The 24,319-nt window shown below is 39.5% G+C and overlaps 1 protein-coding gene across 4 annotated transcripts in view; it reads left to right on the forward strand.

The window, feature by feature from the left end:
• Positions 1-24,319, forward strand: part of TESK2 (testis associated actin remodelling kinase 2) — a 130,231-nt gene that overhangs the window by 7,080 nt on the left and 98,832 nt on the right. For 2 of the 4 annotated variants that reach the window (XM_022575565.3, XM_022575563.3), the window contains exon 2: positions 22,312-22,623. In XM_022575565.3, coding sequence (XP_022431273.3) covers positions 22,402-22,623 — 222 coding nt within the window. In that variant the 5' untranslated portion in view covers positions 22,312-22,401. Of the gene's footprint in view, positions 1-3,786; positions 3,824-22,311; positions 22,624-24,319 lie in introns of those variants that run through there. The other 2 variants (XM_022575564.3, XM_089923447.1) reach the window with 2 other exon arrangements.

Below are 24,319 nucleotides of genomic sequence, written 5' to 3' on the forward strand. Positions count from 1 at the left end.
CAACTCCCAGGGTCTGGCATAGTGCCTGGCCCTTAGTAGGTGCTAAATAAATATTTGTTGACTGAGTGAATGAAAGAATGAATATGTTTTTACATAGGAAGTACGGAATCTCAATGTCTTACTTATTTTCATTTTTTTATCCACTGTAGATTTTGATTCATATAGTAGTATTAAAATTTGTATGCCATAATTCATTTGGAGGTGAGTAAGTTCAAGTCTAACCCTCACAGAGCTCAGAGTCCAGTGAAAGAGACAGATAAGCAACAATTAAAATACTGTGTGATAACTATAATAACAGAGCTTTGTGGAAGGCATTATCAAAGCACAGAAAAAAGAGATTGAGGGGTCAGAGAACACTTTCCATATGAGATGATCACTGGAGAGCCATGTAGAAGAGGTCAAGAAGAACATGCCAGGGAGAAGGAATATTCCTTCTAGGTATTGAAGTGTGAGCAGAACTCTACAAGTAGTTCTCTATGTTTGGAGCAGATTGTGTCTGTGGGTAGAGGAATAGAGATAGATGAGGCCGGAGATGTGGGCAGGGGCCAGATAAGAAAGAGCCTTTGTATCACACATGAAAAGTTCTCAAAAGTTTACTTATTTTGGAGAATAGATTGGGAGAGGTGTGAGAGTGAAGATAGGAAGACCAAGAAGATGTTAACTGAGCACAACAGCTGGAATGAGATGAACATCACTTAAGCCAAGCTAGGAGGGGAAAGCTACACTTGAAAGGAGGGTTAAGTCTGGGGGCTAATGATTAGGCCAGTTTTAGTAGAGCAAAGTCTTTGAATGCCAAGCTAAGGAATTTTATGTGCAACAAATGTCACTGAATTTTTTTTTTAATTTAAAAATTTTTAGTTTTGGTTGCGTTGGGCCTTCGTTGCTGCATGTGGGCTTTCTCTAGTTGTGGCAAGCGGGGCCGACTCTTCGTTGCGGTGTGCGGGCTTCTCATTGTGGTGGCTTCTCTTGTTGCAGAGCACAGGCTCCAGGCGCACGGGCTTCAGTAGTTGTGGCACACGGGCTCAGTAGTTGTGGTGCACGGGCTTAGTTGCTCCGCAGCATGTGGGATATCCCCAGATCAGGGATCGAACCCGTGTCTCCTGCATTGGCAGGCGGATTCTTAATCACTGCGCCACCAGGGAAGCCGCCATTGAATTTTCTTTTTAACTGTCATGTGTGCTATGTGAACTGTTACAGGTTGCAGTTTGCTTCCTTCCCGCTAGTCTGAAATGATGTTGAAATCTTTCATGCTTATGAAATAGTAGAGATATTATCAAAGACAATTGTATTTAAACAGAAGTGAAATTTCAGACTGGAATATGACCCTTTATTTGAAAAGTATATATGTGTATATATATTAAAGAACTATGAAAATAGGCATTGTTTGAAAATACCTTTTATAATAGTTATGTACTCTTTCCTTTGGATTCTTAAGACCAGATAACCCTCTGGCATGGTAAGGCTCTGGTCTTGTTGAAGCTTTACAAGTATAAGGAAATCACATTAAAAGTCCTCTTAAAGCTCCATAGTTACATTAGAGAATACATTTTTAACTGGAATTAGAATTTTTTTCCTGAATTTAAATCAGAAAGAAAATATTTTAAGGAAGCAAACCCCTTTCAGAAAAAAAAAATGCCAGGGAGTATGCTGTAGTTAATATGAATTTAGTCGAATTACTACAGGTCAGCTTTTATATTTGTATTTCTGTATATTAATAATTAAATGCTTTAAGAGACTCATTTTCATTATACATTGATTGTGAAATTATGTTCAGTTTGCTATATTTGTTGTCAATATAACATTACAGAAAGTTTAGAATAAGAGTAAAGAATAAGTCATACATTTTCTACCCAAAATAACATTATCACTTTGGTATAATTCCTTTATTTTTTCCAGTGCATACTTTTATATAATTATAATCATTGATTATTCAATTTTTATATTTTTGCCCCTCCCTCTTCGCACTTAACATATAAATTTCATCTCATGTAGTCTAAGCTATTGTAGTGGGAGGGATGAAACGGTGATTTTTAGTTGTTCTAAGCTTTTTTTTTTTTTTTTTTTTTGCGGTACGCGGGCCTCTCACTGCTGTGGCCTCTCCAGTTGAGGAGCACAGGCTCTGGAGGCGCAGGCCCAGCGGCCATGGCTCACGGGCCCAGCCGCTCCGTGGCATGTGGGATCTTCCCGGACCGGGGCACGAACCTGTGTCCCCTGCATCGGCAGGCAGACTCTCAACCACTGTGCCACCAGGGAAGCCCTGTTCTAAGCTTTTAATCTTCATTTTTTAAACAAAAGTAATGCAAGGTCATTGTAAAAAAACTGAACAGAAACGTATTCCATACAAAAATGAGTCTTGGGACTTCCCTGGTGGCACAGTGGTTAAGAATCCACCTGCCAATGCAGGGGACATGGGTTTGAGCCCTGGTCCGGAAAGATCCCACATGCTGGGGAGCAACTAAGCCCATGCGCCACAACTACTGAGCCTGTGCTCTAGAGCCTGTGAACCACAACTACTGAGTCCACATGCCACAACTACTGAAGCCCGCGTACCTAGAGCCTGTGCTCCACAACAAGAGAAGCCACTGCAATGAGAAGTCCATGCACAGCAAGGAAGAGTAGACCCTGCTTGCTGCAACTAGAGAAAACCCGCATGCAGCAATGAAGACCCAACACAGCCAAAAATAAATTAAAAAAAAAAGTCTTTCTTATAATCACCTCTTCCACCAAGATAAAGTTTAATATATGCATTCTTTTAAATTGTTTTTTTAGATATATACTAATGTTTACTATTATATTAAAAAATAAAAATACGATTGCACTATACATTCTATTTTGCCAACAGTGACACTGTCAAGTGACAATACCAATATCTTGGTATTGTCACTTGACAGTGAAACTTTGACATCTCTCCATGTTAGTATATATAGAATTTACCTCATTCTTTTTTTTTTTTTTTTTGCGGTACGCGGACCCCTCACTGTTGTGGCCTCTCCCGCTGCGGAGCACAGGCTCCGGACGTGCAGGCTCAGCGGCCATGGCTCACGGGCCCAGCCGCTCCGTGGCACGTGGGATCCTCCCAGACCGGGGCAAGAACCCGTGTCCCCTACATCGGCAGGCGGACTCTTAACCACTGCGCCACCAGGGAAGCCCTGCCTCATTCTTTTAATGACTATATAATACATTATTTGGATGTACTCCAGTTTATTTAACCTACCCTATTGATGGACATTTGGATTGTCTCCAGTTTTTTTCTGTTACTGACAACATGTAAGTTAATACATTCTTGTACATTTATCTTATGTCTGCTTATAGTAACTCACTTATTTTGTTTGTTTGTTTTTGTTTTTGTTTTTTTTGCGGTACGCAGTCCTCTCACTGTTGTGGCCTCTCCTGTTGCGGAGCACAGGCTCCGGACGCGCAGGCTCAGCGGCCATGGCTCACGGGTCCAGCCGCTCCGCGGCATGTGGGATCTTCCCGGACCGGGGCACGAACCCGTGTCCCCTGCATCGGCAGGCGGACTCTCAAACACTGTGCCACCAGGGAAGCCCAGTAACTCACTTTTAATGGCTATAAAATATTCCCTTTAGTGGAAATAATACACTTGAGAGAGAAATAAGGTTGAAAAATATTTTTTGGTGAATATTTTTTGACAATACTTCATGTTATTAATTTTGTTTTGCCTTTTATCAGATTCCTCCTTTGACCTTTGTAATGTAAACTATAGAAGAGCCTACCCTAACCCCAGGAATCTAACTTCCTTTTTCTCTTGATTGCTTTCTTTGCCAGCCTCTGAAATAGACTTCTAACCACTTTATCAGAAGAGGTGAGTTGCCTATTTGACCTAAGTGGTCTTCTTAAAATCAAATAGGAAAATTTATCAAAATAAAGATTAACCTGGAAATTTATTTATCTATTTATTTTATTTATTTATTTTTGGCTGCATTGGGTCTTCGTTGCTGTGCGCGGGCTTTCTCTAGTTGTGGCGAGTGGGGGCTACTCTTCGTTGAGGTGTGTGGGCTTCTCATTGCGGTGGCTTCTCTTGCTGTGGAGCACAGGCTCTAGGCACGCGGGCTTCAGTACTTGCGGCTCGCGGGCTCTAGAGTGCAGGCTCAGTAGTTGTGGCCCATGTGCTTAGTTGTTCCGCGGCATGTGGGATCTTCCCGGACCAGGGATTGAACCCGTGTCCCCTGCCTTGGCAGGTGGATTCTTAACCACTGGACCACTAGGGAAGTCCTATCCTGGAAATTCATAATCCTCTTAGTACTTTAGCATCTCAGCTTATTTGAATGGGTCTAATATCAATTGGTTGATCTTGTGTCAAGTTTCATGTTCCAGCATAAAAAGTTTTAGATACATTTAGTGTACTTAGAAGATCAGAAACTATGTTTTTTATATCCAGATTATGGGAAATAATAATCCTACTCAATTCTGTCCTAGTTAGACCATATATGTAATATTGTGTACTTTTTTTGCTATTGTGTTTTAGAGGAGCTTTGACAGTTTGGAGGGCAATTAAGGCTAAACTTTAAAGAAGATAACCAGGGAGCTCTTGATGCCATGTTTCATGGGAAACTTGAAAGACTTGTGTATATGTGCCCTGGAGAAAACTTGGTAACTGAAAATGTATCATAAAGAAGAAAACCAGACTTAATTTGTTGTATACTTGCAGCATCCAGAACTAGGATTAAGGTTGGGCTGGGGAAGAGAGAGGAAAGGGAACTCATTTTTATTGAATGCTTACTGTGTGTTATGCACCCTGCCTTTTGCTTCATTTATGCATTTTTATCCTTTAATTCCTTAGTGTGTTGTCATTAATTCTCATTATAACTCAGTGAGATATAGTTAATATTTACCTCTATTTTATAAATGAGGGGGAGAAGTTAAGTAACATGCCCAAGATGATTCAGCTACTTAGCTGGAATCAGAATTTTTTAAACTTGTCTTGTTTAATTTATTTTGGTCACATACATATGTTTTAAATAATATGTAACAGTGTTATTTTAGAAAATTTTTTTTCTGCTCTCATTTCATGAAGTTTTATGTCTTGACATGCTTTTCCAATCTCAGTATCTTTGCCATCACTAGATCTTTTCTGAATTATCTAACACAGTTTGCCATGGTATATCATCTGCTCTTCCCTCTAAGCTCTTTTATTTTTTTATTCTAGCAAAATTTTTTTAAGTAGATCTTGAGATTTTTAACTTAATTGTGATGCTATTTATTTATTTATGGCTACGTTGGGTCTTCATTGCTGTGCGTGGGCTTTCTCTAGTTGTCGCAAGTGGGGGCTACTCTTCGTTGCAGTGAACGGGCTTGTCATTGCTGTGGCTTCTCTTGTTGCGGAGCATGGGCTCTGGGCGTGCGGGCTTCAGTAGGTGTGGAACGAGGGCTTCAGTAGTTGTGCCACTTGAGCTCCAGGAGTTGTGGCTCGCGGGCTCTAGAGCGCAGGCTCAGTATTTGTGGTGCACGGGCTTAGTTGCTCTGCGGCATGTGGGATCTTCCTGGAGCAGGGATCGAACCCGTGTCCCCTGCATTGGTAGGCGGATTCTTAACCACTGCGCCACCAGGGAAGCCCTGGATTCTTTTTTTTTTTAACATCTTTATTGGAGTTATAATTGCTTTACAATAGTGTGTTAGTTTCTGCTTTATAGCAAAGTGAATCAGCTATACATATAAATATATCCCCATATCTCTTCCCTCTTGCGTCTCCCTCCCTATCCCACCCCTGTACGTGGTCACAAAGCCCCAAGCTGATCTCCCTATGCTATGTGGCTGCTTCCCACTAGCCATCGGTTTTACATTTGGTAGTGTATATATGTCCATGCCACTCTCTCACTTTGTCCCAGCTTACCCTTCCCCCTCCCCGTGTCCCCAAGTCCATTCTCCAGTAGGTCCACATCTTTATGCCTGTCCTGCCCCTAGGTTTTTCATGACCATTGTTTTTTTTTTTTTTTTTAGATTCCATATATATATGTTAGCATATGGTATTTGATTTTCTCTTTCTGACTTACTTCACTCTGTATGACAGATTCTAGGTCCATCCACCTCACTACAAATAACTCAATTTTGTTTCTTTTTATGGCTGAGTAATATTCCATTGTATATATGTGCCACATCTTCTTTATCCATTCATCTGTCGATGGACACTTAGGTTGCTTCCATGTCCTGGCTATTGTAAATAGAGCTTCAATGAACATTGTGGTACATGACTCTTTTTGAATTATGGTTTTCTCAGGGTATATGCCCAGTAGTGGGATTGCTGGGTCGTATGGTAGTTCTATTTTTAGTTTTTTAAGGAACCTCCATACTGTTCTCCATAGTGGCTGTATCAATTTATATTCCCACCAACAGTGTAAAAGGGTTCCCTTTTCTCCACACCCTCCCCAGCATTTACTGTTTGTAGATTTTTTGATGATGGCCATTCTGACTGTTGTGAGATGATATCTCATTGTAGTTTTGATTTGCATTTCTCTAATAATTAATGACGTTGAGCATTCTTTCATGTGTTTGTTGGTAATCTGTATATCTTCTTTGGAGAAATGTCTATTTAGGTCTTCTGCCCATTTTTGGACTGGGTTGTTTGTTCTTTTGATACTGAGCTTCATGAGCTACTTGTAAATTTTGGAGATTAATCCTTTGTCAGTTGCTTCATTTGCAAACATTTTCTCCCATTCTGAGGGTTGTCTTGGTTGTCTTTTCATCTTGTTTATGGTTTCCTTTGCTGTGCAAAAGCTTTTAAGTTTCATTAGGTCCCATTTGTTTATTTTTGTTTTTAGTTCCATTCCTCTAGAAAGTGGGTCAAAAAGGATTTTGCTGTGATTTATGTCATAGAGTGTTCTGCCTATGTTTTCCTCTAAGAGTTTGATAGTGCCTGGCCTTACATTTAGGTCTTTAATCCATTTTGAGTTTATTTTTGTGTATGGTGTTAGGGAGTGTTGTAATTTCATTCTTTTACATGTAGCTGTCCAGTTTTCCCAGCACCACTTATTGAAGAGGCTGTCTTTTCTCCATTGTATATTCTTGCCTCCTTTATCAAAAATAAGGTGACCATATGTGCGTGGGTTTATCTCTGGGCTTTCTATCCTGTTCCATTGAGCTATATTTCTGTTTTTGTGCCAGTACCATACTGTCTTGATTACTGTAGCTTTGTAGTAGAGTCTGAAGTCGGGGAGCCTGATTCCTCCAGTTCCGTTTTTCTTTCTCAAGATTGCTTTGGCTATTCGGAGTTTCTTGTGTTTCCATACAAATTGTGAAATTTTTTGTTCTAGTTCTGTGAAAAATGCCAGTGGTAGTTTGATAGGGATTGCATTGAATCTGTAGATTGCTTTGGGTAGTAAAGTCATTTTCACAATGTTGATTCTTCCAATCCAAGAACATGGTATATCTCTCCATCTATTTGTATCATCTTTAATTTCTTTCATCAGTGTCTTATAGTTTTCTGCATACAGATCTTTTGTCTTCTTAGGTAGGTTTATTCTTAGGTATTTTATTCTTTTTGTTGCAATGGTAAATGGGAGTGTTTCCTTAATTTCTCTTTCAGATTTTTCATCAGCGTATAGGAATGTAAGAGATTTCTGTGCATTAATTTTGTATCCTGCTACTTTACCAAATTCATTGATTAGCTCTAGTAGTTTTCTGGTAGTATCTTTAGGATTCTCTATGTATAGTATCATGCCATCTGCAAACAGTGACAACTTTACTTCTTCTTTTCCGATTTGGATTCCTTTTATTTCTTTTTCTTCTCTGATTGCTGTGGCTAAAACTTCCAAAACAATGTTGAATAATAGTGGTGAGAGTGAGCAACCTTGCCTTGTTCCTGATCTTAGTGGAAATGGTTTCAGTTTTTCAGGATTCTTTTTTTTAATTGACAAATAGTTTATCATCTTTTGTTTCTGAAGCCTTTTTTGTTATTATTATGAGAAAAATGTAACAAACACCCATCTACCCATATAAGAATGGTATTTAACAATTAACATTTTGTAAGATTTACTACATCTTTTTTTTCTGATATATTTTAACACAAGTATAGACATGATATTTCACTTCTATTTCTGTGTGCATCTCCAGAAGTAAGTCTTATACAATCTTAATATCATTATCACACTTAAATTAATAGAACTTTCTTTTATCAGCTAATAGTATTTCTTATTAAAATTTCCTCAGCTCTCTTCTATAACTAGTTTGTTCAAATCAAGATCCAATAAAGTCTCATTATTTTATTTAGTTGTTAAACTTCTTAATTCTCCTTCAGAGTCAGAATTTGAATATAGTACTGTGCTTTCTCTATGCTTTCTTTTCCTTGTAAAGAAAAAGCTTTGTAACGATCAGAACTTTTCAATAATAGAACAGGCATGGAGGAATTAGTGAACTCTTTGTTAGTGGTTTGTTTCAGTAGGCTGAGTTAACTCTGGCCTCTGTAGTGTCCAATCCAGTGGACACTTTTCTTCATATTATTTGACTGATTTGTGACATCTGATATGTTTGTTGTTACCACCTTTTTATTTTTAAAAAATTTTATTTATTTATTATTGGCTGCATTTGGTCTTAGTTGGTGTGTGCAGGCTTTTCTCTAGTTGTGGTGAGTGGGGGGCTACTCTTTGTTGTGGTGCACGGGCTTCCAATTGCGGTGGCTTCTCTTGTTGCAGAGCACGGGCTCTAGGCACACGGACTTCAGTAGCCATGGCTTGCCGGCTCTAGAGTGCAGGCTCAGTAGTTGTGGCTCATGGGCTTCGTTGCTCCGCGGCATGTGGGATCTTCCTGGACCAGGGCTTGAACCCGTGTCCCCTGCATTGGCAGGTGGTTCCTTAACCACTGTGCCACCAGGGAAGCCCTATTGTTCCCACCTTTGACCTGTGTGACTTACTTCCTCTTGGTTTTATTCTTACCTCTGTTGTTTCTTTTTGTCCTGTATATGTTGATGTTCCCTTGGCCTCTTTTTAAAAATAAATAAATAAATAATAAATAAATAAATAATTTGGCTGCATTGCGTCTTCGTTGCTGCATGCAGGCTTTCTCTAGTTGCGGCATGTGGGCATTAGGGAGCACAGGCTTCAGTAGTTGAGGCACATGGGCTCAGTAGTTGAGGCACAGTAGTTGAGGGCTCACGGGCTTCAGTACTTGTGGCACGTGATCTCAGTAGTTGTGGCTCATGGACTCTAGAGCACAGGCTCAGTAGTTGTGGCACATGAGCTTAGTTACTCTGCAGTGTGTGGGATCTTCCTGGACCAGGGTTCGAACCTGTGTCCCCTTCATTGGCAGGTGGATTCTTAACCACTGCACCACCAGGGAAGTCTGCATGTATCTTTCTGAATTAGAGTTTTGTCTGCATATATGCCAAGGAGTGGGATTGCTGGATCATATGGCAACTCTATTTTTAGTTTTTAAAGCAACCTCCATACTGTTTTCCATAGTGGCTGCACCAATTTGCCTTCCCATCAACAGTGTAGGAGGGTTCCCTTTTATCCACACCCTCTTCATCACTTATTATTTGTAGACTTTTTAATCATGGCCATTCTGACCAGTGTTTTGTATTTCTCTAATAGTTAACGGTGTTGAGCACCTTTTCATTTGCCCATTGGCCATCTGTATGTCTTCTTTGGAGAAATGTGTATTTAAGTCTTCTGCCCATTTTTTGATTGGGCTGTTTTTTTTTTTTGTTATTGAGTTGTATGAACTGTTTGTATATTTTGGAAATTAAGCCCTCATTGATCGCATCGTGTGCAGATATTTTCTCCCAATCTGTAGGTTGTCTTTTCATTTTGTTTATGGTTTCCTTTTGCTGTGCAAAAGCTTGTAAGTTTGATTAAGTCCCATTTGTTTATTTTTACTTTTATTTCTGTTGCCTTGGGAGACTGACCTAAGAAAGTAATGGTATAATTTATGTCAGAGAATGTTTTGCCTATGTTCTCTTCTAGGAGTTTTATGGTGTCATGGCTTATATTTAAGTCTTTAAAGCATTTTGAGTTTATTTTTGTGTATGGTGTGAGAGACTGTTCTAACTTCACTGATTTCTATGCAGCTGTCCAACTTTTCCTAACATCACTTACTGAAGAAACTGTCTTCATTGTATATTCTTGCCTCCTTTGTTGAAGATTAATTGACTGTAGGTGTGTGGGTTTATTTCTGGGCTTTCTATTCTGTTCCGTTAAGCATATGTCTGTTTTTGTGCCAATACCACACTGTTTTGATTACTGTAGCTTTGTACTATTGTCTGAAGTCTGGGAGGGTTTTGCCTCCTGATTTGTTTTTTTTTCCCTCAGGATTGCTTTGGGAATTCTGGGTCTTTTATGGTTCCATATAAATTTTAGGATTATTTGTTCTAGTTATGTGAAAAATGTCATGAGTAATTGATAGGGATCACATTAAATCTGTAGATTGCTTTCGGTTTTTCCTCACCTTTAAAAAATTTTTTATTTATTCTTTTTACTTTTCAGTTTTTTTGGCTGCACCACGAGGCTTGTGGATCTTAGTTCCCCAGCCAGGGATTGATCCTGGGACACGGCAGTGAAAGCCCCGAGTCCTAACCACTGCACTGCCAGGAAATTCCCATTTTGTTCATCTTTTTAAAGTCACTTCTTTGGGACTTCCCTGGTGGTCCAGCAGTTAAGACTCTGTGCTCCCAATGCAGGGGGCCTGGGTTTGATCCCTGGTCAGGGAACTAGATCCTGCATGCTGCAACTAAGCTGCAACTAAAAAAAAAAGATCCTGCATGCCACAACTAAGACCCAGCACAGCCAAATAAATAAATATTAAAAAAAGAAAACAAACTTGTAATGCCCTATACCTAGTGGGAACCCAATTAACATTTGATTTTTTAACAGAGGGGATTCTTGAATTGGCCAAAAGATTGGACTAGTTAACCTCTAAATGCCTTTTCAACTTTCAACCTAAGTTTCAGTTTTATGTCATGACCTAGGGCCTGGTGGATTGTAGTTACAACAGCATATAATATGCGTATCCAAAAGAGATAATAACAGTTTTAAGAACTGGCTTTTGATCTGTCTGGCACTAATATATGCCATTGTGTATACTCATGGCTAATTAAATAGGGGATGCCACTTTTTATGTTAGATTGCTTTTGCTTTGAATGGAAACTGCAACTCATTATTTCACAGCAGGATGGCAAGTTCAGCAGTGTTGCTTTTATTTTTAATTAGGCAGTCATCCTGAAATGTGTCCGTATTTGCTTTGTTGGTCCATAGAAAGGACAGCAGCTGAGCAGACTGTGATGTAGATTTGCCATGTGGTTGGTCATGATATACAGCTAATGTACTTATCAGTATTCCTGTTCAGGAAAATGGCCAGTTTTCTGGGCTACATCTTACCCGTAATGAATCCTTGTTTCATTTTGAATTAGAGAGGGGATTTTTATGATGATAGAAAGAAAACAGAGCATGATTAGGATATTAGGATATTATGTTTGCATTCTTTTTCTACTCTTTATACCCAGGGTATAAAAGTCCACTGAATTCTCAGAAATCCTTTTTACTCACTTGTGGGACTTCATTACCAACTCTGTACACACATGATTCCATATTTGGATGGATGTTGAAGATTATGGGTGCTGGCTGACACTTTGCCGTATCCTGTTACCTGTTGGTTGATAGCTAGCTGTTCAGTGCGTTACAGGATTTTATTTACATCTATGTTGTTGTGAAGTTTCATCTACTTCATTCCTGTGGAGTGAAAGTGTAAGAAACAACTAATGCTGTACATTAGAATGGAAAAGAAGGGCTGATTGGGGGTTGGCATATCTTTCCTGTCAGCTTGGCATCCATTCTTTAAATAGCCTGTTTAAACCAATGCTAATTTATTTATTTATTTAGTTTTTGGCTGCGTTGGGTCTTTGTTGCTGTGCGCGGGCCTTCTCTAGTTGCAGCGAGTGGTGGCTACTCTTCGTTGCGGTGTGCGGGCTTCTCATTGCGGTGGCTTCTCTTGTTGTGGAGCAAGGGCTCTAGGCGTGCGGGCTTCAGTAGTTGTAGCACGCGGGCTCCGTAGTTGTGGCTCGCGGGCTCTAGAGTGCAGGCTCAGTAGTTGTGGCGCACAGGCTTAGTTGCTCCGCGGCATGTGGGATCTTCCCGGACCAGGGCTTGAACCGGTGTCCCCTGCATTGGCGGATGGATTCTTAACCACTGCGCCACCACGGAAGCCCAATGCTAATTTTTTGATCTATAGAAAGTGATGAAGAGACTAAAGGCTTTTGCTTCAGCGGCTGGTGGAGCTATCATCTGTGTGCTCTTTAGTCTCTGTTGTTAAATTACGGTGGAGAATAGTAGTAGCTTAGTACCTAGCTAGTAAGCTGTAATTTTTCACGGAAATTTAGCTGTTTTTTTGGAGGAGACATGTCATAGTGGGAAGTATTTGGATTTGGAACTCTTGATTTGAATCCAGAGTCTGTCACTAGTTGTTTGAATTTGTTTGAATTTAATCTCTCAGTGTTTTAATTTCTTTCTCTTTCAATTGGAGATGATAACACCTACCTTGCAGAGTTGTCATAAAGGTTATCTAAAACGCAAAAACATTTGGTAGAATGCATGGCCTATGGTAAATGGTGGCTACAGTTGTTATTATTTCCATAAGCATTTCAGATGGGCGTATGGTCTACTTGGGAGTCCTAAAAGTTTCTTGATTCTCTGGAAAATGATTTGTGGAATTCCTACTTTGAAAAGATAAAATATATAATATTGGTTATAGGATATTTAGTTCACTGACTTTTTTTTTTTCTTTTTGAAAGAGAAACTTTTTTTTTTTTTTTTGCGGTACACAGGCCTCTCACTGCTGTGGCCAAGCAGGCTCAGAGGCCATGGCTCACGGGCCCAGCCGCTCCGCGGCATGTGGGATCTTCCCGGACCGGGGCACGAACCCGTGTCCCCTGCATCGGCAGGCGGACGCCCAACCACTGCGCCACCAGGGAAGCCCCACTGACTTTTTTATTGATAGCTTTTCAAATTACTTTCTCCAATCAAAGCTTTTAATTGTACTTTCTTTGGGAAAAATAAATCAATCCCAGTGTAAGTGAAAATTAGCCTTTGAAAAGACAAACCTTCCTATGCAGAAAAGAAAGGAAAAAAGTTTTGAACTTTCCAGTTTATAAATATTGAAATTGAGAACAAAATTACTAAAAAATTATTTGTGTCCTTGTAAGCAACATAATTTTGGCATTTTTGAAAGACTGCTGAAGGCTGTTTCCTGGTTTAAGAACAAAACTGATTAAGCTTTTCTGACACAGTGCTTCTTAACGGGGGCACTATTGGCATTTAGGGCAAGACAGTTCTTTGTTGTGCAGGACTGTTCTGTGCATTGTAGGACATTTAGCTTCCCTGGCCGCTGCCCACTAAAATGCCAATAGTGCCCACCCTACACCCCCACCATTGTGACAGTAGCTCCTCGCTGACAAGAACCTCCTTCCCCCTAAATCTTCACATGACCCTAATTAAGAACCACTGGGACTCTCGCTGGGATATTTTTAGGGAAGCAGCTCACAGTATCATCAGTTTCCATTTAGGAATTCCAAGTTTTTACAAGCTTAAAATTCTTGATCAACAATGTGTAGTCTCTTGAATCAAATAGGCTCTTTACAGCAAGAGTAATTGTAGTTGTTTTTCTGTTCCACCCAAAATGTATACTTTAAAGGGCACTATTTGTATCAAAAAGTAATATTCCTTAAGTGAGACCAAGAGAAGTAACCCAGAGTCTGAAAACAGCATAAAATCTCACAAGTTTCAAAGAATGTATTGTCTGATTTTAAAATTAGTTATTTTCAGATTTTAAAAAATAGGGTATGGTTTTAGAGTCTGTTCATACACACCTTTGCTGCCTTTTATGGCTAATTAAAAATTATCAGATTAAATTGAAAGCTATTTGTAACTTGGTTGGTTTCATTTAAAATGTGGTCACTCAGTATGCTGGCCAAGGAAGCAGAAGGCATGGTTTGGAAGTTTTCCCATGCTCAGCACTTTTCCAAAATGGATTAATAAAGTTCTTACTCCCATAAGGGGACTGTACTTTTTGTCCCTCAGCTGTCTAGTAATTAGTATTGCTTTAGCATATAATAGGGGCTCTACAACTAAATATCAGTGTTTGTCATGAGTGCTTTTATATTTTAAGTTTGTGGACTTGAATAAGTAAGGCTATCCAAAAATTTTCCTAATGCTTTTGAGTTTTTAGGCTAAGATATAAATATTCCTTGGACCAAAAACTGTAGTCGAACTATTGCAGAATAAAAGGTTGAGAATCTTGAGACTTGGCTTGCACAGTGCGATGCTATTTATTTGCCAAATTGTTTTCAGTTTTTTTGGGCTGAGCATACTACATAGCTGTTGTATTGGCAATAGACTTAAAAAAAAAGAAAACAACTGTTAAAATTCTTTTTTTATTAGGAAAATTAAATATAGAAAAGAGTAAATATAGAAAAAAAAGAAAATTAAATATAGAAAAGAGTACAATATAATACCACCCAGAATTAACAAATATTAGTGAAAAAAATAACAAAATTAGCAAACATACCGTTTTGTGTTTGTTATAGGTTTGTTTTTTAATAAAAGGAAACAAAACATTATTGTTATAGTTGAAATCTCCTTTATTTCCCTTCCTTATCTCATTTTTCTTCTTTCCCACCAAGGCAACTACTACAATGAATTTAGTGGCTGGCTTTCTAGTTCATGCTTTTATCTTTTTTTTTTTTCTGGCTGCGCCTTGCGGCATGTGGGATCTGAGTTCCCTGATGAGGGGTCCAACCCGAGCCCCCTGCATTGGAAGTACGGAGTCTTTTTTTAAAAATATTTTATTTTATTTATTTATTTTTGGATGCATTGGGTCTTCGTTACTGCCCGTGGGCTTTCTCTGCGGTGAGTGGGGGCCACTCTTGGTTGTGGTGCGCGGGCTTCTCATTGCAGTGGCTTCTCTTGTTGCGAAGCATGGGCTCTAGGCACGCGGGCTTCGGTAGTTGTGGCACGCAGGCTCTAGAGCGCAGGCTCAGTAGTTGTGGCGCACAGGCTTAGTTGCTCTGCGGCATGTGGGATCTTCCCAGACCAGGGCTTGAACCCGTGTCCCCTGCATTGGCAGGTGGATTCTTAACTACTGCGCCACCAGGGAAGCCCAAGAAGCATGGAGTCTTAACCACTGCACTGCCAGGGAAGTCCCCCTAGTTCATACTTTTAGACATTTACTATAAATATATATCTTTATATAATAATCATAATAAGCAACAGAACTTGAATGCTTACTATTTTCCAGGCACTGTTCATTTAATCAATACCCTATGGTGATTGTAAGGATTAAATGAGTTAATACATATAAAATGTTCTAATGTAGGTACTAATTTATTTCCATTTTATAGATGGGGAACTGGAGATGTAGAGAGGTTTTGAAATAACTTGACCAGGTTCACATAGCTGCAAGTTACAGAGCAAGGATTTGAATACAGATTTGTTCTGAAGGCTATACCTTTAATCAGTATGCTGTCCTGCCTCTCTATAATATATGTTATTTTATATGTTTAAAAAATACATTTTTTTATTAAAATGGTATTATCCTGTAGGATGGTCCTACAGTTTTTTTGGTAACTTCTTAAAAATTGCTTTGAATTCAGTTTGAAAAAAATTTTATTTATTTAGGGCTGCATCGGGTCTTAGTTGTGGCACTCGGGATCTTTCGCTTTGGCTCACAGGCTTCTCTCTAGTTGTGGCGCACGGGCTCAGTAGCTGTGGCTCGCAGCCTCAGTAGTTGTGGTGCACCGGCTTAGTTGCCCTGCGGCATGTGGGATCTTCCTGGACCAGGGCTCGAACCCGTGTCCCCTGCATTGGCAGGCGGATTCTTAACTGCTGTGCCACCAGGGAAGCCCTACATCATCTTTTTAAAAAAATTTTTATTGGAGTATAATTGATTTACAGTGTTGTGTTAGTTTCTGCTGTACAATAAAGTGAATCAGTTATACATATACATATATCACTCTTTTTTTAGATTCTTTTCCCATATAGGTCATTACAGAGTATTGAGTAGAGCTCCCTGTGCTATACAGTAGGTCCTTATTAGTTATCTATTTTATGTATAAATAGTGTGCCTATGTTAATCCAAATCTCCCAATTTATCCCTCTCCCTCTTTACCCCCTGGTAACCATAAGGTTGTTTTCTGCATCTGTGACTCTATTTCTGTTTTGTAGATAAGTTCATTTGTACCTTTTTTTAGATTCCACATTATACCACATTGTCTTTATCCATTCATCTGTTGATGGACACTTAGGCTGCTTCCATGTCTTGGTTGTTGTAAATAGTGCTGCAGTGAACATTGCGGTGTATGTATCCTTTTTTTTTCTTTTTCAAATTTTATTGAAATGTAGTTGATTTACAATGTCATGTTAGTTTCAGGTATACAGCACAGTGATTCAGTTATACATATATATATATATATATGTATATATTCTTTTTCAGATTCTTTTCCCTTATAGGTTATTAAAAAATATTGAGTATAGTTCCTTGTGCTATACAGTAGGTCCTTGTTTGTTATCTATTTTATATGTAGCAGTGTGTATCTGTTAATGCCAAGCTCCTAATTTATCCCTCCCCCCCTTCCCCTTTGGTAACCATAAGTTTGTTTTCTATGTCTGTGCGTCTATTTCTGTTTTGTAAATAAGTTCATTTGTATCTCTTTTTTTAGATTCCACATATAAGTGATGTCATATGCTATTTGTCTTTGTCTGGCTTACTTCACTTAGTATGGTAATCTCTGGGTCCATCCATGTTGCTGCAAATGGCATTATTTCATTCTTTTTCTATGGCTGAGTAATATTCCATTGTATATATGTAGCACATCTTCTTTATCCATTCCTCTGTCAGTGGACATTTAGGTTGCTTCCATGTCCTGGCTATTGTAAATAGTGCTGCAATGAACGTTGGGATGCATGTATCTTTTTGAATTATAGTTTTCTCTGGATATATGCCCAGGAGTGGGATTGCAGGATCATGTGGTAGTTCTATTTTTATTTTTTTAAGGAACCTCCATACTGTTTTCCATAGTGGTTCTACCAATTTACATTCCCCCCAACAGTGTAGGAGGGTTTCCTTTTCTCCTGAACTTCTCTAGCATTTATTGTTTGTAGACTTTTTTTTTTTTCGTTACGCGGGCCTCTCACTGTTGTGGCCTCTCCCGTTGCAGAGCACAGGCTCCAGACACGCAGGCTCAGTGGCCATGGCTCACGGGCCCAGCCGCTCCGCAGCATGTGGGATCTTCCCGGACCAGGGCACGAACCTGTGTCCCCTGCATCGGCAGGCAGACTCTCAACCACTGCGCCACCAGGGAAGCCCTGTAGACTTTTTAATGATGGCCATTCTGACTGGCGTGAGGTGATACCTCACTGTAGTTTTGATTTGCATTTCTCTAATAATTAGCGATATTGAGCATCTTTTCATGCGCTTGTTGGCCGTCTGTATGTCTTCTTTGGAGAAATGTCTGTTTAGGTCTTCTGCCCACTTTTTGATTGGGTGGTTTGTTTTTTTTGATATTGAGTTGCATGAGCTGTTTGTATATTTTGGAGATTAATCCCTTGGTTTGGTTGCTTTATTTTACAAATATTTTTGTACACTAAGTTGGTTGCTTTATTTTACATTTTCTCCAATTCTGTATTTTTCTAAAGTTTCTTTTCCATCTCTGTCCAAATTGTAATTGGCCTGGCCTTCCTCTGCACTCAGGTCCTGATCCTCTTTTATATGCAGATGACTAGCTTAACTCCTTACAACTCTCATAGTGGAAAAACACTGAACTAAGTAATAATGAAATGGAAAAAGCTTGAGCTTTGGTGCTGGGTGGACCTTTGTTCCAGTTCTGGTTCTACCAGGTCTGTTTCCTTAGACAAGTTACTTAACCTCCTGAGCCTACATTTGTTTTTCTGTAAAATCGGGATCATACGTGCCTTGGTGGTATATTTTGAGGATTAAATGCGAAAGTGCCTGTGAAATTCTTGGTGTTTTTTTTAAAAAGCTATTAATATTCCCCTTCCCTGCTGTAAGGGATCTTCAACTCTTAGTGTACATAAGAATCACTGGGAAACTTGGTAAAATTTCTAGGCCTCACTCCAAGAGATTCTGATTTAGTGGGTCAAGGTTGAGACCCAAGAATCTGAGTTTTAAATGAAGTCCTTGGGTAATTTTGAAGCAGATGATCAACAGACATACTTTTAGAAGTGCATTATCCTTGGTTCTAAGTCTGGCTTTGCTAGTAAATACCTTATAGCTATGGGCACATTGTTTATGCTTTCTGGTCCTTGTGTTTCCTAAAATATAAAATGAACTTCATGGTCTCTACTGGCTGTAAAATTTTAAAAATGTTGGTCTTATAATGCTAAATTTTTGATCTGGTGATTTGTTGCCACTTTTTGGCAGAGGTTCAGTAGAGATACTTAAATGTTTCATTCTTTTTTTCTTCTTTTTTTTGGCCGCGTCAGGTCTTAGTTGCGGCACGTGGGATCTTTTTTTTCTTGTGGCATGCGAGCTGTTCGTTGCGGCGTGCAGGCTTCTCTCTAGTTGTGGCATGCGGGTTCTCTCTCTAGTTGTGGCACGTGGGCTCCAGAATGCATGGGCTCTGTACTTGGCAGCATGCGGGCTCTCTTGTTGAAGCCTCAGTAGTTGTGGCACGTGGGCTTAGTTGCCCCATGTCACGTGGGACCTTAGTTCTCCGACCAGGAATTGAACCCACTTCCCCTGCATTGGAAGGCAAATTCTTTACCACTGGACCACGAGGAAAGTCTCAATGTTTTATTCTTTAGGAACTTGGATTATTCTTCCTTCTGTGAAGAATGGTGACACTAGCTAGGCAAAAATAATTTGTTTTAAAGATACAGTTATGGGCTTCCCTGGTGGCGCAGTGGTTGGGAGTCCGCCTGCTGATGCAGGGGACACGGGTTCGTGCCCCGGTCCGGGAGGATCCCACATGCTGCGGGGCGGCTGGGCCCGTGATACATGGCCGCTGGGCCTGCGCGTCCGGAGCCTGTGCTCCACAATGGGAGAGGCCACAGCAGTGGGAGGCCCGCGTGCCACAAGGAAAAAAAAAAAAAAAAAAAGATACCGTTATATCTCGTGGAACCTTAAGCCAGGATACAGTTAGGCCTCAGGAATCAGGGATTAGAGCACATTAGGAAAATCAAGAAGTTCTTGTCTGTGCCTTTTTTTCCTCTGTAAATTTGCCTCAATCCCTTGGCTTATTCTGCCTTCAAGCCTGCATGGTAGAAAATCGCCATGGCCAACAGCTCCTGAGTTTACATGGTTTCCATTTTAGAAAGCAGCCAGACTGAGGCTGGAATATCTTAATTCCAATTCCAAATTGCCCAGAAAGGAAATGTGATTGGTCCATATTGGGTAGAACGCTACCAACTTTGGCTACAGCAGGGTCATATTGTAAGGATATCCCTGCAAGCCCTGCTGCTAATTCTCCATGATTGGAGGTGGTAGAGGTATTCTGGGTTAGGTATTCATCACATTTATGGAAGTGTTTCACTAATTGTAGAATCACAATGTTGTATTTTTCATAGGACTCTTATAATTGATTCTTTTAAAAAAATCTTTTTCAATACTAATTTTATTTTTATTAAAAAATTTTTTTATTTTAAAAATATTTATTTGGTTGCACTGGGTCTTAGTTGTGGCAGGCGGGCTCCTTAGTTGGGGCTCACGGACTCCTTAGTTGCTGCTCGCTGGCTCCTTAGTTGCGGCTTGCTGGCTTCTTAGTTGTGGCATGCATGTGGGATCTAGTTCCTTGACCAGGGATTGAACCTGGGGTCCCTGCATTGGGAGCATGGAGTCTTAACCACTGTACCACCAGGGAAGTCCCCAAATTTTTATTTTATATTGGAGTATAGTTGATTAACAGTGTTGTGTTAGTTTCACGTGTACAGCAGAGTGATTCATTTATACATATACATGTAACGATTCTTTTTCAAATTCTTTTCCCATTTAGGTGATTACCGATTATTGAGCAGGGTTCCCTGTGCTACACAGTAGGTCCTTATTAGTTATCTGTTTTATATATAGAAGTGTGCATGTGTCAATCCCAGTCTCCCAATTTATCCTCCCCCCATATTCCTGGTAACTATAAGTTTGTTTTCTACATCTGTGACTCTATTTCTGTTTTGTAAGTACGTTCATTTGTACCATTTTTTTTTAGATTCCACATGTAAGCGATATCATATGATATTTTTCTTTCTCTGTCTGACTTACTTCACTCAGTATGACAGTCTCTAGATCCATCCATGTTGCTGCAAATGGCATTATTTTGTTCTTTTTTATGGCTGAGTAATATTCCATTGTACATATGTACCACATCTTCTTTATCCATTCTTCTGTCGGTGGACATTAAGGTTGCTTCCATGTCCTGGCTATTGTAAATAGTGCTGCAATGAACATTGGGGTGCAGGTATTGTTTCAAATTATGGTTTTCTCTGGATATATGCCCAGGAGCGGGATTGCTGGATCATATGGTAGCTCTATTTTTAGTATTTTAAGGAATCTCCATACTGTTCTCCATAGTGGGTGTACCAATTTACATTCCCACCAACAGTGTAGGAGGGTTCCCTATTCTCCACACCCTCTCCAGCATTTATTGTTTGTAGGTTTTTTGATGATGGCCATTCTGACTGGTGTGAGGTGATACCGCATTGTAGTTTTGATTTGCATTTCTCTAATAATTAGCCATGTTGAGCGTCTTTTCATGTGCCTATTGGCCATCTGTGTGTCTTCTTTGGAGAAATGTCTATTTAGGTCTTCTGCCCATTTTTTGATTGGGTTGTTTGGTTTTTTGATATTGAACTGCATGATATGTTTGTAAATTTTGGAGATCAGTTGCATCATTTGCAAATATTTTCTCCCATTTTGTGGGTTGTCTTTTTGTTTTGTTTATGGCGTCCTTTGCTATGCAAAAGCTTTTGAGTTTAATTAGGTCCCAGTTGTTTATTTTTGTTTTTATTTCCATTATTCTAGGAGACAGATCGAAAAAGATATTGCAATTTATGTGAAAGAGTGTTCTGCCTGTATTTTCCTCTACCAGTTTTTAAAAAAGTATTTATTTATTTGTTTGTTTGTTTAGGCTGTGTTAGGTCTTAGTTGGGGCATGTGGGAACTTTAGTTGCAGCATGCAGACTTCTTAGTTGCAGCATGCACACGGCATCTAGTTCCCTGACCAGGGATTGAACCTGGGCCTCCTGCATTGGGAGTGGGAGTCTTACCTGCTGGAGCACCAGGGAAGTCTCCTCTGAGAGTTTTATAGATGCTGGGAAAACTGGACAACTACATGTAAAAAAAAAAATTAAATTAGAACATCTTTTTAACACCGTACACAAAAATAAACTTAAAATGGATTAAAGGGACTTCCCTGGTGGTCCAGTGGTAAAGAATCCACCTTACAATGCAGGGGGCGCAGGTTCCATCCCTGGTCAGGGAACTAGAATCCCACATGCTGCGGGACAACTAAGCCCCACGTGCCACAACTACTGAGCTCGCGCCTCAACTAAAGAAGAGAAAACCCACATGCCACAACTAGAGAGAAGCCTGCGTGCTGCAATGAAAGATCCCGCATGCCTCAACGAAGATCCCGCGTGCCACAACTAAGACCTGACACAACCAAAAATAAATAAATAATAAATAAATCTTTTTAAAAAATGGATTAAAGGCCTAAATATAATTGATTCTTGTGGAAAAAGTAGATGTTGGGAGAGACAGGCTAAAAGAAAAAGTGGGTTTTTGTTTTTATTCTTAGGTGCCAGATGGGATGGAGCCTTCTGTAGTCACTTCTGCTGGACTGGGTTGTTTAATCAAGAGTGGAATTTTAAATTGCTTTTGGATATAGTTTTCTTCTTTTAAAATTGTACAATTTTATAGTATAAAATATTTGTCATCCTTGTTTTATATATTTGGACTTAATGATTTTTCAAATGAAGAGAAAATTATATGAGGCTGTGAAGGGCATTGGCAGGAGCACAGGCTTTTGAATCAGACAATCTGGCATGTTAACTTTATCTGTACCATTTGGTGACTGTATGATTGACCTCTCTGTGAAATGAACATAATCTTATATCATGGGTTATTTGAGAATCAAATGACATGACATATGCATAACTCTTATAGTATGTTTCCTAGATAATGGGTACTCAACGAATAATAGATATATCACCGCTTTTTGAAGGTAAAAGCATAAAGTGTTTTTTAGATCTGAAAATCAGGAACTAGAATATGAAAGAGGAAATATTTTTACATTGATAGTGTTCTGTATGCCTGTATTTATTAGTCATTAATGGTTTTAATGAAATATCATTTTAATCTCTTATTTAGTGACAAGCCAGAAGAGAAGTAAAACTCAACAGAAATTTACTATGTGTGGAATTCATTCCTAAAAGAAGAAAAAAAGTGATTATTGAGACTATGGATCGGAGCAAACGGAATTCAATTGCAGGATTTCCTCCACGTGTGGAGCGTCTTGAAGATTTTGAAGGAGGTGGTGGAGGGGACGGGAACATGACCCAGGTGGGAAGAGTTTGGCCCTCTTCATATCGAGCTCTTATAAGTGCCTTTTCCAGACTGACGCGTTTAGATGACTTCACCTGTGAAAAAATAGGGTCTGGCTTCTTCTCTGAAGTGTTCAAGGTGAGTGATGCATCAGTTTTTCTTATATTGTCTTGTTGATGGTCAGTTTCACTGCAGAGTTGACAGTTGTGTTTAATTAAGACATAGGCTTTGCCTTGTCAGGGTGCTATGGATCTTGAGCAGTGTTACAAACTGTCCTCTTGAGCTATCTATTAACTTGTAAGGTATTTTATTTATTTTAATTATAAAAATACTACATGCTGATCAAAAATTAAAATAATATAGGAGCCTCTTCCACTCCCCCAGAATTCTTCATCATCCCAAATGGAAACTTTGTACCCATTAAAAAATAACTCCCTCCACTACCCTTAGCCCTGTTAATGTCTGTTCTACCTTCTGTCTCTATGAATATGTCTATTCTAGGTATTTCATATTAATGGAATTATACAATATTTGTCCTTTTATGCCTGGATTATTTCACTTAGCATAATGTCCTCAAGATTCATCCATGTTGAAGCATATATCAGAATTTCGTTTCTTTGGAATTCTCTGGCGATCCAGTGATTAGGACTTGGTGCTGTCACTGCCGGGGCTCTGATTTGATCCCTGGTCCGGGAGTTAAGATCCTGCAAGCCACACGGCAGGGCAAAAAAAAAAGAATTTCATTTCATTTTATATCTGAATAATATCCCATTGTATGTATATACCACATTTTTTTTATCCGTTCACCTGCTGATGGACATTTGGGTTGTTTCCTCCTTTTGATTATTGTAAATGATGCTGCTATGAACACTGATGTACAAGTAACTGAGTCCCTGCTTTCAGTTCTTTTGGGTATTTACCTATAAGTGAAACTGATGGGTCATATAGTAATTCTGTGTTTAGCTTTTTAAAGAAATTGTGGTAAAATACACATAACATAAAATTCACTATCTTAACCATTTTTAAGTGTACAGTTTTAAGTATATTCACATTGCTGTGCAACCAATCTTCAGAACTTTTTCATCTTGCAAAACTGAAACTCTGTACCTACTAAATAATTCTTCCCTTCCCTCTCCCCGCAGCTCCTGGCAACAACCATTCTACTTTCTGTTTCTATGAGTTTGACTACTCTAGATACCCTATATAAATGAAATCATGTAGTTTTTGTCTTTTTGTGATTACCTTATTTCACTTAGTCTGTTTTACTTTTTAAGGAACCACCATACTATTTTATGTAGAGTTGTACCATTTTACATTCCCACCAGCAACGTACAACAGTTCTCATTTCTCCATATTCTTACTAACACTTGTTCTCTTTCTTTCTTTCTTTCTTTCTTTCTTCCTTTCTTCCTTTCTTCCTTTCTTCCTTTCTGATATTAGCAATTCTGGTGGGTATGGAGTGATATCTCATGTGGCTTTGATTTGCATTTCTCTAATGACTAGTGATGTTGAGCATCTTTGCATTGGCCTTTTGTGTATCTTCTTTGGAAAAATATCTATTCAAGTCTTTTGTCCTTTTTTTTTCTTTTTTTTGCGGTACGCGGGCCTCTCACTGTTGTGGCCTCTCCCGTTGAGGAGCACAGGCTCTGGACGTGCAGGCCCAGCAGCCATGGCCCATGGGCCCAGCCGCTCCGCGGCACGTGGGATCCTCCCAGACCAGGGCACGAATCCGCGCCCCCCGCATCGGCAGGCGGACTCCCAACCACTGCGCCACCAGGGAAGCCTTTTTTGTCCAGTTTTGAGTTCGATTTTATTTGTATGTAAGGGTCATATC

Source organism: Delphinapterus leucas, chromosome 1 (assembly GCF_059928025.1).
Source record: "Delphinapterus leucas isolate spDelLeu-1000000601 "Yukka" chromosome 1, BTC_Dleu_Yukka2, whole genome shotgun sequence".
NCBI classification, from domain to species: domain Eukaryota; kingdom Metazoa; phylum Chordata; class Mammalia; order Artiodactyla; family Monodontidae; genus Delphinapterus; species Delphinapterus leucas.